The 18,275-nt window shown below is 53.6% G+C and overlaps 1 protein-coding gene across 1 annotated transcript; it reads right to left on the bottom strand.

The window, feature by feature from the left end:
- Positions 1-3,395: 3,395 nt before the first annotated feature.
- CNTN2 (contactin 2) lies at positions 3,396-15,220 on the bottom strand (the record flags this gene model as incomplete). The annotated part of the gene is made up of 22 exons (XM_084301947.1): positions 3,396-3,502; positions 4,057-4,225; positions 4,302-4,414; positions 4,874-5,060; positions 5,396-5,511; positions 5,907-6,141; positions 6,368-6,438; positions 7,174-7,323; positions 7,467-7,625; positions 7,903-8,023; positions 8,162-8,337; positions 8,926-9,053; positions 9,327-9,477; positions 10,343-10,472; positions 11,001-11,137; positions 11,787-11,962; positions 12,206-12,305; positions 12,901-13,110; positions 13,392-13,487; positions 13,726-13,901; positions 14,526-14,762; positions 15,048-15,220. 22 exons carry the CDS (start codon positions 15,218-15,220, stop codon positions 3,396-3,398), a joined length of 3,318 nt encoding a protein of 1,105 aa, XP_084158073.1.
- Between the last annotated feature and the right edge of the window lie 3,055 nt (positions 15,221-18,275).

Genomic DNA, 18,275 nt, shown 5'->3' with positions numbered 1-18,275 from the left:
CAGTGACAAGGGCACTTTTGCCCCCAGGGACTTGGCAGTGGCTGTCCCACCTCACTGAAATGTTCCTGCTGCCTGAGCTGGGCAGTTAAAATCAGCTCTGACACCCTCCGTGAGCTCCGATCACAGCTGTGGCAGGGGCGTGAATACACAGAAACGTGCAAAGAACTTGGGGATGCACGGTGACCTGCTCGCGCCTTGCTTTTTGGGAAGGGAAACTGAGGCAGCAAGTGGTGAGATAATTGCTTGGAGCAGTGAGTGGAGAACAGAGCATCAGAGCTGGGCTTAGAGCAGGTGGCTGGAAGGCTCTTGTGGCTATCTCCAGCTCATACCTTTTGCTTCTGTGTGTAATCCTCACAACACTGCAAAAACCAACCAGCCTTCTGGTTTCAAATGCATGCTGAGGAGGCTGTGTGCGCTTCCCTTTTCAAAGCACAGAGGCACAGCTGAATTCACGTTGAGAACCTTTAACTTTGAAGGGGACCTACGTGTCACTTAAAGGCTTTAGGTAATACTGGGCCATGAATTTACATCCTAGAATATATTCAGCCCGTTTGCAACGCTGCGCAGTGCTAACTGCAACACTGGAAATCCAACTCTTGAAGTTTTCCACTTATATAAAATGTGCCTGTGGTCTAGTTTAACAAATAAACATGTGGAAGATGTATTCACCTTCCCAGGGAAAGGGTGCAGGTAGCTGCTATTTCAAACCCCGTGGCACTGCAGCGTTCAGACGCTGCTTTCACCGTGCTATAAATCGTCTTGTTTTCCAACACCGTGAAGTTAAATATAACAGGCAGAGCCAGCAGTATTTCCAGACGCGTTTGGAAGCACCTGTTGAGGCCAGGTTTGTGTAAGAGACATCTCACAGCCCGTGTGGTTGCACCTAGGCTGATGCTGAACCTCCGTCCTTGAATTTCACGGCAGTATTTAGCTTTGCTTTGCTGACTTGTGTGAGTTTGTCCATCCAGGTGCATTCGTTTGCCCTGCAGGTGCCAAGTGTGCACCTCCTGAGGGTGCTCAGCTGTGCCCGTGGGTAAGCAAGGATTGTGGTGGGGCATCACGGCTGTTCTCACAGAGTCTGTGCCTGAAGCCGGAGGGGACCTTCTGACCACAGCCATGCACCAAAGCAGCTCCTCCAGCTCGGCGATTCCTCCCGAGGAGCACAGAAGATGTCTTTGGGGTTAGGGCTTTGATTCCAGTCCCAGCCTGCAGTGCTGGGCGCTCCCCAGGATCCACCCTGAGCGCCTCCAGCCTCTCCATCTCAGTGCAGTGACAACCCTTTGGGCACATCACTTCATTTTTCTTCTTTCATTTGCTCTTCTCCCAAACCAGGCCCACGCTCTGCAGGGCTGCTGGGGGAATCGTTCTGCAGTGCTCTGAAGCTCCGTAGGTCCGGTCAGATTATGCCTCCTAAATATTTTCCTCGTGGCTACCACTAGTGCTGCATATCGATCAGGTTACTAATGCCCAAGCCCTAATTTGCTTTCCTTAGAGCTAACGCTGAATTCCTCATTTTCCTTTCATCCCATCTTTTGTGGAAGAAAGGTTGAAGGCCCAGCAGGATGGACGGAGGTGGTAACAAAAATGCAGAATTAACAACATAAAATACTTTGCCAACAAATAAAAGCTTCCAAATGTCAATAGAAATATTTTAAAGTCTTCAGGAACTTAGATCATACAAAAATATAATTTATATTTGGCTGTTGTCCTTAAAGAAGCGTTTGAACCTGCCAGGGGAACCAAGGGGGTTCTTGATGGAGAGCTGCAAAGGAAGGTGGAAGCTGTGGGGCAGGCTCAGGGGGTGGAGGGTCCCTGCCTTCACTGCCTGCCTCAGCCCATTGTGGTTTTGGGGTTTTTGGACGTTATTCAAGGCGTTGTCTATAAGGGAAAGTGAAGTGCCCTTTCTTTTTGCTGTAGCTGTCCTCTAAATGTTTATTCTATTTATTAAATTTGTTTTTTTTTCCTTGCATGTTTCTTAAAACCCTTCTCTCTCCCTGAGCACCTAGGGACCTACCTTCCTTGCACCAGACTGTGCTGTTGGTGCTGCACACCCCGACCCTCCCGGAGCATTTGCCTTTTCACTTCCAGGGTAGGCCAGAAGCAACAAAGCTGTAAGGGGATGCTGGGGGTGTATGCACTACGGCTAGCTCCTCCGGGAGGCCGGGGATTTACGCCTGTAATCTCTTAAATGCTCACTAAAGCCTAGGACACGTTAGGTTTGAGATGATTAGCTGGAGCGAGGAGTTGGCAGCTGCATGTCAGGCCCTCCCCGTCACGTGGGATTTTAATAAGCAACAACGCTTCCCAGTTCAGTTAACGGGGCACCCCAACAACCCTGTACAGCTTGGGGGTGTCAGTCCCCCCACATACAGTCTGTGCGAGCTTGGACCTGGCAGCCAGGTGGCTTATCCAGGCTGGAGCTCCAGGTTTTCTGTGTGGTCTCAGTGATGGTTCGAGTCTCCAGCTCTCGGTTACATTACGCAGTATTCCTTCCTCCTCCTTCTTTAAGATCCTCTCCATGTTGAAACTAAATCTGTTGAAATCTTCCGTACCAGGCAGAGCTGTCTCTCCAAACTGGTGGATGCTGGAAAATATCTCTTTGACTTACCCCTTCTCCTCCCCAAACAGAACGGACGGAAGCAAATAACAGAACAAAAACACCCCCAACACCACGTGGGATATGGAAACATTGAGCATTGCACCTCACAGCAAGGCAGTTGATACAAACAGTAGGCTGGGGCTGCAAGTTAACACCAGTGGCATAAAAAAAGATCCTCACCATCTAAGCTCTGTGTTCACCCATCTCCTCGGGATGGGGCAGAGATGGGTTTCTCTCGTGGCTTTATCTCCTTGGGCTGGTTGCTGCAGAATTTGGCTCCTGTTACGGGGGAAATGATCCCGTCCCCTAATTCATTGGAAATGGCTGTGATGGGGATTGGTGTGGAATATGCTGAAATCCTGAAACTCATTTTGAAATCCTCAGTCCCCGTCCTCCCTTTCCCCTCCCACAAATACACTGTACGTATTAAAAAAAAAAAAAAGTCAAGTTTAGCAGTCTATTTTAGTACATGGCTTCATAAGGCAGAAAACCTACTCGATACAGTGTGTGGGGCAGTTGGCTGTCAGAATTCACGTGGAATTCCTTGTTTTACTCAGTTCTTTAAAAAACCTTTGCTTGGTTAAAGACCCATGTCTTGTATGAAACCTTGTGTTCTTCCAAAGAAAAAAAAAAAAAAGCCGTTTCTTTTCTTCCTCCCTTAAAACATCGTTGTCAAATCCTTTCTCTGTGAAGCTGCTGGGACACAAACACGAAGTTTCAGCAGCCCAAAATGGAGCAGTTCCCCGCTGCCTTGGGAGGAAGCGTGGCCAGGAGTCCTCGGCTGCGCTGGCCACCATCAGAGCTCCAGGTAGCCGATCAGGGCCAGCATTACGAGCGAGTTGGCGACGATGACAGCGTGCGGCACCGGCCTCGTCACCGAGTCCTCCACCATCATACTCGTCCCTGAAAGAAAGGGAGCAGGGAAGGAGCAACCTGGTGGTTGCAGTGCCAAAAGCTGGGGCTGGGCTGAGACCGGGGCACATAAGAGGAGTCAGGATTTCACTCTTAGGCAGTGTGATTTGGGTGGGAGTGGGGGACTACAGGGCTTTAGCAGTAAGTGTTAATTCTGGGGTCAGACCAGACTAAAAGGTTGCTCGGAGTCTGGATGGAGGTTACTTGATGTGGTGCTGGAGAGGGACGCTTCAGAAGTTCCTTTAAGCGAACAACCAAAGGGAACCACAGATCGGTTCCAGAGATTTGACATAAAACACCAGGGCAAGGTGTTCCCTGGGCTCCCGGAGGGGAAAGGGGGATTTTAAAACATTACGGTGCTGCTGTGCTGCGTTGGCCGTGGCGGGGAGGAGCGGTGACAAAGTCATCGCTTGTCAAAGAGCCCTGGCAGGGCTCATCATCCCCAGGAGGCAGTCCTGCAGATGAACTGGGCTTGTTTTTTGGTGGTCTGGGATGTCCCCTGTAAGCAGTGCAGGGGGTACGTGTGGTCAGAGAGGCGTACGTACCGCTGTTCCGCAGGATGTGAACTTCGGCGGGGACCCCGTCTCCCCCGGGCCCCGTCACCCGGATCTGCACGAAGGCGTGAGTGAAATCTTCAGGGACCGGGATGTCGATCCGGCTCTTGCTGGCCAGGTACAGCGTGGGAGCAGAGTGGGAATCCTGCCGGTAGAGCATCTGTTGGGAGAAGTTTGTGTGTTCACCACGATTCCCTCGGGGCCACGTGTAAGAGGCCGGCTGCGCGCTGCAGTACCTTGTACCCCGTAACCGCAGACTCATCCGTGTGTGCCACCACGGGGTCCCACTTGATGCTGACCGTAGACCCCGAAAAAGTCCAGGAGATGTTGCCAGGTGGCCTTCTTGGAGCTAAGAGACACAAAAGGAGGCAGATTCAGCAAGGCGAGGGGCGAGGAGGAGCTTGTGCTGCCTGCAGGAATCTCCTGGGACTCTGACTGATAGGGCTGCTGGCAACACCCTGGTTGGCGTAATGGGAAGTATCCCAGCAAAATGTACAATGTTCTTGCAGAAGAGAAGGAAAAACACGGTATATATATATTTTTTTTCTAGGTGCTATTGGTAACAAATGATGTTTTCTCCCTGCAGGGCTCAAGGTATTTCTTTATGACTGTGACTCTGAGCACGGATCTCAGAGCGCAAGGCTGATCTGGGGACGTGCAGGGAGCTGTGCTATTGACCAGCTGAAATGGCTTTAGGGCACCAAGAGGTAAAAGCTAATCGATTTGTTGATCACTGGGGGTCCACTGGAGGAAACAGCTGACGGGGAGAGTAGGATGCTCGGGCTGGAGGTGCTCAGGGCTCACTCACGTGGCTTCGTGGTCGTGACGTTGGTAGAGGGGCTGGGGGGCCCGGTCCCAGCGCGGTTGTAAGCTCTGACCGAGACGTGGTATTTCGTGTTGGGGTTTAGGCCAGTTACGTGAGCTGATGTGACCAGCCCGGCTGTTCGCACTCTGTCAGCTGCCTCCTCCTTGTCGCCATCCTTCCAGTACCGGATCTAAATGGAAAAGCGTTCAGTAAGGGTAGAGGCATCTGCAAGTCTCCATCCAAGAGCAGTGCTGGACACCTTTGGTACTCGTTTCTGAGAATTTCCCCTAGCGTGTGCCCAGCAGGAAGGTTACAGCCTGTGAGCAAAGGCAAGTACCCTTAGGAGTACTAGCAGTGGCCCCATAAGAGCCTCACGCTGTCATTATCCCGTTATCCCTTATCCCGTTATCCCGTCTTTGGAAACAAAATGCTGTTTCCTTTCATCTTGCTTAGCCTGGGGGAATTTCCCTTGCTGGGCCCTCCCTGTGCCTCTCAGCATCCCTTGTTCCCAGGGCAGTCTGGCACCTCGTAGCCCAGAAGCACGCCGGTCATGTCTCCCTGCTCCACCGGCTCCCAGGACACGTCCATCTCCGAGGACAGAACAGCCTTGGCCGTAACTCTGGACGGAGCCACTTTTGGTTCTGAAAAAGACACAAAAAGGGAATAAAAGCCTCCTTCCACCTCAGGGCAGCGTATTCAGTGTACTGAAAGGAGGGATTCGCCTGCAGCACCGATAACTCGCAGCCTGACAGCTGGCATTGTGTGTACGGAGCAAAGAACAGGGAAGGGATTTAGGGACTTAGTAGGTCAAGGAGACCCACAGCTGCAGGCTGTGAAGATCTCTGTCTGCTCTCGGTGTACGGTCAGGGGTGTGCTGAGGGAAACATCTATCTGGGTACTTGAAGTACGAGATAAATTCGACGCTTTGCTACCAGCTGCTCCTTGAGCAAAAGAAACCTCTCCCACCAGGGAGCTCCGACACCGTGGCTGATCAGGTGAGGAGCTGTGAGCTCAGAGCCACCGCAGCCCTCCTTACCTTCTTCTGCAGAGTACACGATGGCAGTGAGGCTCTCGGGGCCCTCTCCTTTCCTGTTGTATGCTTTGATCTTCACTTCGAAGGGGGTGTAGGGCCCGATGCTCTCGTTGCGGTACACGTAGTGCAGGGACTCTGCGTGAGGCACCCGTGCGGTGAGCCACCCCTGGGTGCCCTTCTTGCGAAAGGACAAGATGTAGCCGAAGCCGTCCCCGTTCTGGTAGTCCCGTAGTGTGGGCTGCGAGGGGTCGGAAAGAGAAAGGAGCGTGGAAAGGAGCTGGGCACTCACACCCCTGTGCAGATCCCATTCAAACGGGCAAGGCTTTGGGGCTGCCACTACACGCGGTGTTTGGCACGAGCGCACGTGGCAGTTGTGTTGCAGCACTGATTTCCCCGGAGAAATGCCTCGCGCTCCTCCCCCTGGCCCTCTCCCAGCCTCCGAGGCCGGAGCAGGGCTGACTTACCGTCCAGTTGATGATAAGCTCGTTGGGAGCCCCTCCGCCGCCGCCGAGCCCAGATGGTGCCACAGTGGGTGCTGTCACGGCCCCAAACAAAAGCAGACAGCGCAGGTTGGGTAAAGAAAGGATAGCGGGGAAGACAAGCACAAAGACAGGGAGCAGCCAGGCTTTGACAGCTCATTAGAAAAGTGCTGGTCTCCTTTTTTAAGCTCTAAATGTTTCAGATGTCTGTGGCAACGAGGTCTTGGACACTGGTTAGTCCCTGGTGTGCTTATTTGTAGGCAGCACTTCTAAGAGGGGATGAGAATCAAGCTCAAAAGCAGGGATATGTGAGAGAGCTTAAATTAGAAAGGAGTTAATATGCGTTCATTATGTTAAGAGCGCTTCTCCTGCTGGTCTTACATCCCTTCTGCTTATGTGTTCGAGCTACAGAAGATAGAATCAACATGCACAGCTGGGAAATTTATCTCGTGTTTGCACAGTTGTGCTCTGTGATATATATAGTAGGGCTCTCGTCCTCTTCTAAGCTTTGCTGCCCAGACTGCACAGCATTTGAAGCTAGGATTTATAACGGTTTAATATATTGTAACTAAGGCTGGGGAGGCTGGCTGCCAGTTCTGGCACTGCTTTGTCTTTGATGTGTAAACGGGCAGAAAGGCAGAAAATTTCATGGTGGGTTCACCTCTAGGAGCACTCAAGGAGAAGACTAATTGCCGGGGCCCGGGGGTTGTTGCAAGCCAGCCTTCCCCTTCTGGCGTGTAGGGTAGGTGCCTCTGATTCCCCTTTTCTCCCCTGAGCATATCTGCACGTACCTGCTTCTTTGGTGCGGATTTTGCTGGAGGGTAAGCTCGGCTCCCCGACTCCCAGAATGTTGCTCGCTAGGACCCGAAACTCGTAATCCATCCAGGGGATGAGGTTCACCACCTGGGCTGTCTCGGCGTTGCCCTCAATGTTTACAGGATCTATATAATCCAATAACACGAGAGGGGAGCGACCAGAGCGAGTGGGCAGCGTGCGAGCACGGAGCAAGGACTCGGCAGGGAGCTGGCGTCCCTGAGCCCGACCAGCAGGGACCACGCTGCTGCTGCTGCCCCAGGACACTTACTGGTGCGCATCTGCTTCCACTTGTTGGAGAGCAGGGTCCGGGCCTCCACCAGGTACCTGGCGATGGGGCTGTGGTTGTCAAAGCCGCGGCTCCAGCTCAGCTGGACGCTGGTGTCACCGATGTCTCTCACCACCACACCCCCGGGGGGGCCTGGAGGTCCTGGGATGGTGGGGACAGACGAGTTACTAAGATGCCAGCGATTTGGAGGCTTATTGCTCTTTCTATTCTGCACATCATAAATTAAAATCAAGCCCTTCTTTTCCTTTATTTTCTGTAGCCTGGGAAGTGTCACCTCAAATTTGGGTTCTTTTAAAGCTTCCAAGACTTCACCATCTAATTCAAAAGTGAGATCACGACGTGACTGCAAGGGAGGAGCAAGCCGATCCCTGCAAGCACCGTGCTGCTGCTTCAGGCTAGCAAGGAGCAGGGAAATTACCTCTGACAGTCAGCGTGGCTGACTCCGAAGCGCTGTCCACGACTGTCTGGGCTGTGCACGTGTACCGCCCCGAGTGCTTCAGCTGCGTGTTGAGGATGGTGAGGTCCCCGACGGCTTCCTTCTGCGTGGGGAAGAGGAGACGCGGTGGGGAAAGCGTTTGAAGGTGCCCCATCTCAACCCAGCTTCTGACATGCAAACGAAGAGGCTGGTGTTAGTGCCACGACCTCGTTGGTGGCACACAATTCCCCTTTCTACTCACCACGCTGGCGCGCCGGTAGTGCCCCTCCGACTTGTCGAAGTCGATGGGGAAATCATCCAGCGACCAGGTGAAAGTCAGGTCCATGGTTGGATCGTGGGACGCGTGGCATTGCAGGGTGAGGTTCTCACCGACGTTGATGTCGGCGCTAGATGGTGCCAACGTGATTTTGGTGGCATCTGCAGGGAAAGAGGAGGGAGGGCTGTTAGCTGCAAGTGGCCTCCGTGTGCCAGAGTTACGTTAACGGGGTGGAGCATCCAAATGATCTAACACTTCCTAAATTGACGTCGTCCCTCTCTAACAGGAGCTGGCTGTGGTTTTGTCAGAGGAAGATAAGGGATTAGAGTGAATGGAAATTAGAAATGCTTTTCCCAAGGACCAGTTGGTGGTAGGTGTGATTTGGTGGGTCGGGCAGAAGCTTTGCTGCTGTACAGGCTGAAATGTCTCTGATTCCCTGAGTACTGTACAACTGAAAGGGTTGTGAGGCATTGGAACAGGCTGCCCAGGGAAGTGGTGGAGTCACCATCCCTGGAAGTCTTCAAAAGACGTTTAGATGTTAGAGCTTAGGGATATGGTTTAGTGGGGACTGTTAGCGTTAGGTCAGAGGTTGGACTCGAAGATCTTGAGGTCTCTTCCAACCTAGAAATTCTGTGATTGTGTACTGCTTTTGGGGGTGTTAAGAGAGGAGAAATAAGCTTTAATTCACATTGTGGCATTCTTAGGCGTTTCCTGCTTGATTGACCCCAAGTCAAGCCAAACATCTCTACCTCGAACGGAGAGGATTCCCGTGCTGTTGGCTTTGCCCATGAAATTCTCAGCAAAGCAGGTATACTTCCCCTCATCAGATTTGCTTATGTTCTGCAGGATCAAGGTGCCGTCTGTGGTAATAGTCACCCTGGAAATGAAGAAGAACCATAACAAGAAAGAAGGTTAAAAAGCCTGTTTACTCTACCCCTGCCAAACACTTTCCAGCTCTTGTTGGTTTCGGACAAAATGATGATAGAGACAGGACCACAAATACTATGGAAGAGGTTTTTTAAAGAAGGAACTAGAACAACAAAGCGTGTGTGTCGAGGGATGTAGCAGCACACTTGGATCATCGAGTCCAGTCTTCTGGCAAGAAAAAAAGTGATTTTAGCTATGGTTTGTGTGTACTCTGTGCTGCTACCTGCTATTGTTGATCAGAAGTTCAGTCCCTTTGGTCCAGAGCACAGTGGCTTTTGGTGCTGCTCTCGGTTGGCACGGGATGATGACCTTCCCGCTTCGGGCTGCAGGTATCAGTCGTTTCACTGGGTTTAGTCTAAAATCTGGTGCTAAGGCTACGGGGGGGGAAAACAGAGGATTAAGGAACGATTAGAAAAACCCTGCTCTGTAAGCATTTTAACTGCCGTGTAGCTAGGTATTGATTTGTTGTTAGATGGCCTGGTAACAAAGCATGGCAGTATCTGGAGCGGGATGAAGGCGTGATTCCTCTGCTGCCGGCTGTCAAACGCCTGCCAAGGCAGGTGCTAGGTGGCACGCGTCGTACTGAGCGATGGCAGTGTGACCCTAACCAGTGCAAGGTCTTTGAGAGGCACAAGAACAGCTGCTTCTGAAAATGTAGAGGATGTTCCCTTCAGTATCCCGACCAAAATCCCCTGGTGTAAGTACAGACACCCAGCTTGCCTGAAACTCCTCCTGGAATTGGGCTTAATTTGGTGCATTGCCGTGCATTAATGTTAAATAATTGCAGCTTAGGGCCTTTAGTTTGTCTCTGGCGTTACTGCCCATAAGGAATTAAACTGTCAGACTCACGGGGAACAAGTTTGGCCTCAGCCCGCTTCCAGTCCCCATCCATCTAAGCAGTCTGGATGGATACTGAGCTCTTTTTTTGACATCTTTCCTCCCCAAAAGGGGAAGGTTGTGTGATGGGAGGGAGCAGGTCGTGCTGCTGTCTGTCCTGTACACTTTCTGTAGCTAAACAGATGTCCTTGTGCTCTTTCAGCAGTACTGAGCTTACAGGAGATTCAAATGTTAAGGGCTTGTAGAGCGTCTTGCTGAGCCAGCAGCTACATTTCAATGGTGAGTGAAGCAGGATTTGTCTGCTCTCATCTCACTGAGATTGCCAGCAGAGTATATCAGGAAGAGATCTAAAATGCTTCAGTGTCCCATTGAAACCCAGAGCACTGGGGAATGAGAAATTACCTTGCACTGTTAATTCAGCACTTGCATATACCGTGCCATGCTTGTTCTCAGCCACACACTGATACATGCCAGAGTCCTCCAGGACTAGCTTGGAAAATCTCAGCTCTCCACCGCTCACTTCGATGCGGTTCTGTACAGGCAAACGAGAGGACGAACCCATTAGATGAGAAAAACAAAAACGGAACTCAGGCCTCGTGTGTTCAGGGCTGAGTTTCATTACAGACTCATGTGGCAGTTTGGAGCCAGCCTGGTTTTCTGTGGGAGAAAACGTGGGCCGTTTTTTTTTTTTTGCGTCCAGCCGGCACCACGCATCCCTGTGCTGCCTGCTGAGACTTCTGAGTGCCTGAGCAGCAGCTTGCAGGTCATACAGCGGCAAGTCCAAGGTGCTACTTATCCGCCCCGAGAACTGACCACGAGCTCCTGCAGCTGCATGAAACAATGGCTGGGATGGCAGCGAGACGGGAGGAGGAACCTGCTGCGGGTAGGGACCATGCCATCGCTTTGCAGCCTCATGGGGGCGCATGGAAGAGGGGTGATAAACCGGGGGGGGTCGAGATGGATTTGCAGCGAGGCAGAAGGGGCTCGAAGTGTGGAGCAGCAGCTTCGGTACTGCGAGGCCTGGGGCGCACGGAGGAGTTGCTGCTGCCCGTGCTGGTACCTGGGAGGTGAGCGGCTGCCCGTCCCGCAGCCAACGCACCGCCGGCCGGGGTTTGCCGGCCGCCGCGCAGCTCCAGCGCAGGTCGGACCCGATGTCGGCTTCCGTGTCCGTGATCACCTTCAGCCACTCCGGCTGAGCTGCAAAGGAGCAAGAGAGGGTGGCAGAGCCAAGAGGATCAGATGAGAGGCGCGCCGTGCCAGGCAGGCAGAAGGACGCTCATTGTGTCATCTCCGCTGGCAGATGTATTTATCGCGGCGCGTTTCACCATGGGAACAGCCTTTTGCCTTTTGTGCAGCGACGCAAGGCTGAGTCCTCCGTGGGTCTGGCTGCTGCTGTGCATGTGGGCTGCACGGAATTATGGCAGAAGCCAGATCTGAGGAAGAATAGCGTGATTTCTCTTCCTAAAAATAAATACAGCCATTCCTGACCTTCAGGAACGACCGGATTCGGACTGGGAGAACCACGTTAAGTTTGCAGCTTGTCTAGGTCTGATGAATAGCTCCAAGCCCTAACCCTTGTGAAAAGAGCCCAGGCGTGGAGAAGACTTCGGGTGAGAGCCAAATCTGCTTTTACTAACACTGCGCTCCCGTCCCTGGTTACCTCATTTTTGCTACAATTATTTTAGGCCAAGTTAAGAGGTCTCTGTGCTTGCAATAGCCTTTGTCAGAGCTTTGCAATGGGTTTAGCTGGGGCTGATACGAGGCAGGTGTTCCTCTCCCAGGGGTTCACTCTGCTGCCCGGACCATCTCGCTGTGCCCTGTACGGCGTGGGGTTTGTCTGCCTTACCTTGAATGATGATGCGGCCCTGGTAGGTGTCCCTCCCTTTGATGTTTTCAGCCTCACACTCGTAAGTGCCTTCATCCTCAAAGCCAACATCCTGGATCTGCAGGAGGGGCTCGCTGGAGATCCACTTGGAGGCCTGCGAACCGTCCAGCTTCCTCCACTTTATCCGAGGAACGGGGCTATGGGAAAGAAAACCCGGTGAAGCCCAGCCCTGGGCTCTGGTGCAGCAGGCTGCCCGCGCTGTGCAGCGTGGTGTGACTCCAGCCCTGGTCAGCCAGCTCCCAGCCCAGCTAGGCCTCGGCCAGCAGGACAGCTTGGTTTCACCCCTCCATCCCTCCTGCTATTCCCCCTCCTGGCCTACATCCCTCAGACAGGGGCTGTGATGCCCTCCCCTCCCCGAGCGACGCGGTCGCTGCACTCACTTTCCAAAGGCAAAGCACTCCAAAGTCACCATCTGCCCGGCCAGAGCGTAGGTGTCTGCAGGAAACCTGGCTTTTATGCTGGGTGCATACTGCCTGGCGTCTGTTAAAAGGAAGGCACTGGTGAGGAGTTCTGGATGGCTTCAAAATCGCACGCGTGAGGTCTTAGAGGGCAAAGATACCTGCAAGGTTTCAGTGCTTTGAAGAACCTTCATGGGTACGGGTAATTCGTGGGTGGGCAGAGGCTAAGTTTCATTTTCCTTTTAAAAGAGCTTCTACTAAGGACTCTAAAAACCTCCATGTACAGCACCTCAAGACTATTTCTCCTTGATTTTCTACCACTTAACTCCCTTCTCTCTGACCGAGAGGTCTCTTTAGCTGCACCTCTGCGAGGTCACCAAAGGCAGAAAGTCACCCGCGGTTCCAGGGGTACAGGAGCCTGCCCAGGCTGTTCCTGGTGCTGTTTCTATTTTACAGACAAACAGAGCAACCCCACTGGTGGCAGCAATAGCAGCGAAGCCATAAGAGAGGGCTGCTTCCCCCAGGCTCCAGCCAATTATTGTTTTCATAAGCTCTTAAACTCCCCCGAGAGTCTGGTGGGTGAGTGCTTAGGGCCTCGTGGAGCCCGTGTGCTTTGAGGCAGTTTGTTAATTTTTGCATTTCACCCAGCCCTCGTAGGACACTCCAGGAGCACTGACCCTCTGCAGCCAGGCTGAGCCGGGAGAACTTGCTGAAAACGCTCTTGGTGATGAAGTCGATGTGGCTGGTGGCAAAGCACGAGTAGTTCCCCAGGTCGGAAGCCTCCGTCTTGGCGATGTAAAGGTTTCCTGTGGTCTGAGAGACGAAACGCCTTCCGTCGGCTGGGATGAAGTTGGGAAACTCGTTCAGAAGCCATCGGTAGGACAAGCCTGTGGGGAGCAGAGAAAGGAACAAACTGCACACGTTGCCAGCGTCCTCTTGGATGGGATTAAGCCAAACAGGCCGTTTTCTAGCCCAGAAACTGCTCCTTGGATAGCACTTATTTTCTCCCCGTGTTTAGTCTTATCTCCGCTTTCTTGCTTTATGGAGTCTGAATTGAAAAAATACCGCTTCCCTAAAATTCCCCCAGAAACCAAGGAGCGAGTTCCATGTCTGGGAGCTGCTCGCTCTGTCCCATCTCTTTCCCTGGCCCTGGCCCCGCCGCCCTTACCTGGGTAATGGGGCGGGGGGCTGCAGGCGAACATCACTCCCCAGCCTTCCGTAATCTTCACGGGGTCTCGCTCTTCGGCAGAGAATTCCTGCAAAACTAAAAACGCAGAGTGAAACCTGGCCTTTATTTGATCTCCTCTTTATTTTATCGGATTCCTACGGCACCTCCTCGGCCATGGGAAGCGCCTGGGGACCTCTCCAAGTGCCGCTGCTGGTACCAGGTACAGGAGAGCTCCCCTCCAGCCTTTATTAACGGGGTACGGGGGGGCTCAGTTCACCCCAGTGTCACCGTGGCTGCGTTTCATTTACCTCGTGGGGACAAACATGGGACTTACAGCCAAAGCGCAGGGAGGCTTCCCTGCTCACCACCGTGCCCCTGGAGTTCGAGGCCACGCACTGGTAGGAGCCGGCGTCCTTGGCTTTTACGGGGTTGCTTATCACCAGGTCGCCTGCAACCAGCCGGTAACGGGAATCTGGCTCCATCTTCAGCTCCGTGCCGTTCATCTTCCACCTGCCAGGAGCATGCAGAGAGAGGGGAAAATGAGTACAGGGAGCTGTGCTCGTTCGTTCTTCCAGCTGTGGTGTTGGGATTGGAGTTAGATTTGTGGCTGGGACCTGGGGGCGAGGCACACCGTGTGTAGGTAAGGAGGCTGGTTCCTGCGTGGTGATCTGCTTTATGTGAAAGTGGAGAAGAGAAAACGGAGCTCATGGTTGTGTCCTAGTCCTGGTACAGAGAGGGGAGAGGCTTTGGCCTTGGCTTGGTCATTCCTCAGCAGGGAGCAGCCCCGTCTCTGCTGGGACCACTGGGCTGGAGCCCTTTGATGGGCAAAACTCTCCCAGTGCCAGAGCTTCAATCTCAGCAGTATCTGAGGAGCTCTGCTGGGATGTTGCCACCTCGGGCTGGGTTCAGGTGCGGGTGTTACCGAGCCCTGCACTGCCAACCAGACCTCCAGGACTCCTCCTGGGACAGTTTCTGGTTTCAACACACCCTGCTCCCTTTTTTTTTTTAGTGCCAACCTGCCAGAGCCATGCTCACTTCTCCAGAACGTCTCCGCAGGAGCTTATAGACACCCGTTCTCGCCGTGTTTAACCACGCAGAGGTTCAGACTTGGTGTCTGAGAGCAGGCGAGCTCACCTGTAGGTCGCAGGAGGACTGGCTCTTGCTCGACAAGCCAGCGTCACTTTCTCTTCTGCCGAGCCTTCAGGGAAGAGGGTGTGGGCAGGCTGCTCCTCGAACACAGGCCCGTAGGTCCTGCTGCTACTCTGGGCTTGGCACCAAACTGCAAGGGAGGGGAAAGCAGCTGAGCAAAACTGAGCTTTCTCTAAAAATCCCGACGTTTGGTTGCGTAGGGTGTCCCTGGCGGCATCAGAACTCGATGTAGAATAAAAGAGGGAGCAAGGTGCAAGTCGCAGCCCATCTGTCGCTGCGGCCCAGCCCCAAGCAGGGCTGGGGCAGACCGTGTGTGCCTCGCAGCGAGCATCTCACACCGACTCTGCTGCGCCACGGGGAGCAGACGTGCTGGAAGCTGAGCACACGGAGGAGCGCTGGCACACGCCTCTCGCACAGCCCTGCACAGACGGGGCTGGGGCTGGGAATGCCTGGGTGCCCTCGTTGGTCCTGGCAGCGAGGACGTGCTGCTATCTGCTCGGCACAGACCTTGGCTGCTCGGTTCCTCCTTTGTCCTCCAGGATGAGGGAGGAGAGAGAAGCCTGGATATTCGCAGTAAGCTCTCGGCTCTGCCGCTGACTCCCTGCGCAGGGGTCTGACCCCCTCCATCCCTGCCTCTGCTCTCGGTTCGACTCCAACCTACTGCTTTCGTGTTCAGACATGGGTTCGGTTCTGATCTTGAGCCTGCCTCAGGCAGAGGCACGAGAGGAACCTAAAAACCTGCCCTCTTTCTGGGGTGCTGTGCCCAGGCCACCCTTTGGCACGATGTTTCTCCGGGAGGTGCTGGCTGTCCGCGGTGACAGCTTCTGCATCTCAGATAAAACACAAACCCTAGCAGGCTCCCTTCCACGCAGGCTTCGTGGAAGTGACAATGCAGAGAGGCGAGAACAAAGCAGAAGCTGCCTGGAAATCTTTGCCTGCAAAAACAACCGGCGAGATAATCGCTGCCGGGATGTTCTGTTCCCGGCACCTGGAGGAACGCCTGTCCCCTCGCGGGGACGGAGCCACCTCAAGGCTCTGTGCTTCCCACTGTGGTCCCCTCGGTCTGCAGCGATAAGCCAGGAGATGCTCGGCTGCCCCCAGGATCCTTCATTGCTCTGTAATTGCATTAATAACCGCCTCCAAGCCGCCGTGCCAACCAGCAAGCTGCTTCCTTCCCTACCGTACGCAGCACGCTCGGCGGTTAAATTAAGCGACTCCAGCCAGTGTGATGTTTTATGCAGGAGGAACTTCCAGCAGGGAGCGGCCAGCTTGGCTCTCCGGGGCTCGGGGGAAGCAGCCCCGTACCTGTAGCTCCCGGGGTTCGTCTCATGTTCCTGCTGCTCCTGCGTGCGGAGACGAGGGCGAGAAGGGAGAGGGGCCCGGCTAATTGGCTCGGTGGGTTCCCAGCAGCTGTTTGCTGCCTGCCTCTGCTCCTCCTGTCCCAGCCTTGCCCAATTACCGGGGCTCTCTGCTCCTGCCAGCGTGGATGAGCTGCTGCAAGGGAGCCCCACGCAGGCAGCAGCCTGCTGCTCCCTGCTGTCACCCCAGGAGGGGGGCTGCAGCCTGCGGCTCAATCTTTGGGATAAGAGGAGTGGGGTTTTTTTGAGGATCGTATTCCCTCCAGATCCGTGTAGGTGCCGTTTTCTTTCACTAGTAGCTGTATTCACAAAGAAGCTTGGCTAAGCTGGAAATGGTCTCTCGGTTGGTTCAGCAGAGGCTGTGCTGAGCAGGTCTCAGCTGGAAATAGCTCTCTGCTGACCAGCACTTAAAATAATCATGAGTTAATGGAGAATTAATAAGAACGTGGCGTGTTCCTTGTGTCCTGGTGGGTGGTGGAGAACGGATTAAGGATTAACGGCTCTGCATTCTGAGATTAATTGGGAGCGTATAATAAATAATTTCGACTTGTTTAACAAATAATCTGTATATTACTGACACTCCCAAGCACGCCTCTTCTCATGGGATGCTCTTTCCCGATGAAGCCACCTTAACTAACCAGCCCTTCTGGTTCCACCCAGAGCCTGCACCCGCTGCTGTCCTCTGCTGTCCCTCTCTGCCTGCCAAGGTTGTGGACTCCAGCAGCCGGGCATTGATTTTCTCACGTGTAATCAATGCCACGAGGCCGGATGATTTTGTGTGGACGGCTCCAAGGTGCCCGGCTGGTGCTGGAGGTGAACTGCCTGCATCTGCCCCGTGAAGCTGAACAAGCGGCAGGCTGAAGCAGTAACTGAGCAGTTACAGGTTCGGGATTGAGTTAAGAGCTGAGGATTGATATCATCCAGGAGATCTGAGCACCTCCGAGGCTGTTCAGCTGCTGGTTTCTGGCCGTGTGGCTCCGTGCTTTTATTGTTAGCGTTTGGGGTGCGCTGGCAGCCAGAGCTGGAAGGCTCGGGTGTCCAGGAGGCTGAACACCGTGTGCCGAGCCCCACGCTGGCTTTGGAGACCAGGAAATGAGAAATGTCTCAGCTGGACGTGTTCCAGGATGGATTCCAGTTCACGAGCACAGCAGCAGCAATCCTTTTGCCCAGCCCAGGCAGCAAACCCTTAGCTCCGGCGCGCTGACCACAGCCCGAAGCCTGGCACGTGAGGGAGCCGGGCGATTAATTGGGTTTAGAGAAAGTCTGAACACAACACGTGTGCACAAAATCAAAGTGGTTATTTTTAAAGAAGCCTTCTGAGGAACAAAGGGACAGCGCTTTGGGTAGCCTTCAAGGTTTTTTTTTGTGGCCTTTAATGAATGAAGAAAGGCCAGAGAGACCTTTAGACTTCCCTAACAATTCATTAGACACCTTTCTATTCACTATAAGCTTTAAACCTCTTTGCATCCTCGGGAAGTCATTGTTTTGGGGATGAGCAGAGGCACGGGTGGTGTTACCAACCCAGCCTGGAGCTTTTGGGTTCTGACCTCACCCTCTCCAGAGGGTTTCCTTGAGCCTCATCTAGAGCTGCCATTATTTGGTCCCTGGTCCCTCGCTCATGTTTCCAGTGAGGATTTCTCTGTCCCAGCTGGTTCCCGAGATCCATGGCATCATCAGCCAAAGGTCGAGAGAAAACAACCCTTGCAGGGTTTTGCAGCGAGCCGCTTTTTATGGGCTCAGCTTGGAGCAAGTTGTAGGAACTCAGCTGGTTAATGGGAGAGCCCAGCTCCGTCTTGCGGCCTCTACCAGATTTGGGTCAGAGTGATTTCCAAACAGGCTAATTGCCTCCCAATCTAGGGCAGCCACCCCTCCCTTTTCCTCCTCTGGGACCCACAGAACATTAAAAGGTAATCAGATATTTATAAGGACAGCCAAGCAGTCTCTTCCTGGGATGATGAATTAGCTTGAAGACATTATCTAATTCTCAGCTGTCTGAAATGAAACATCTCCCTGCTGAAAAGGGGCCTTCAAAATGTAGCCTGAGACTCCCCAAGATCCAGGAACGGTCCCCAGCGGATGCCAAATGGGAGAGTCTTTGCAGCCGGGGCAGGGCAGAAGAGGCACCCCTAGAAGAACCAGGAGGGGAAGCAGCTTCACCGCGAGCGAGCCCTGCTGGCAGAAAGAATTCATCCCGGTGCAGAGGCCAGAGTGAAGCCAAGGGAACAAAGCTGGGCGACCACAGACACGTTCCCTGGCTACAAAAACCACCCGGGAGGCACAGGCAGTGCCGCAGCCACGAAAGCTGAGCGTGGAGAGGTTCGTGCCCGGTGAGCAAAGCACCACTGCATCGTGTGCCCGGGGTTGTGTCCCATTTGGG

This window comes from Netta rufina, assembly GCF_964035555.1.
Source record: "Netta rufina genome assembly, chromosome: 26".
In the NCBI taxonomy this organism is placed as follows: Eukaryota; Metazoa; Chordata; class Aves; order Anseriformes; family Anatidae; genus Netta; species Netta rufina.
This window is presented reverse-complemented; position numbering and strand designations above follow the sequence as displayed.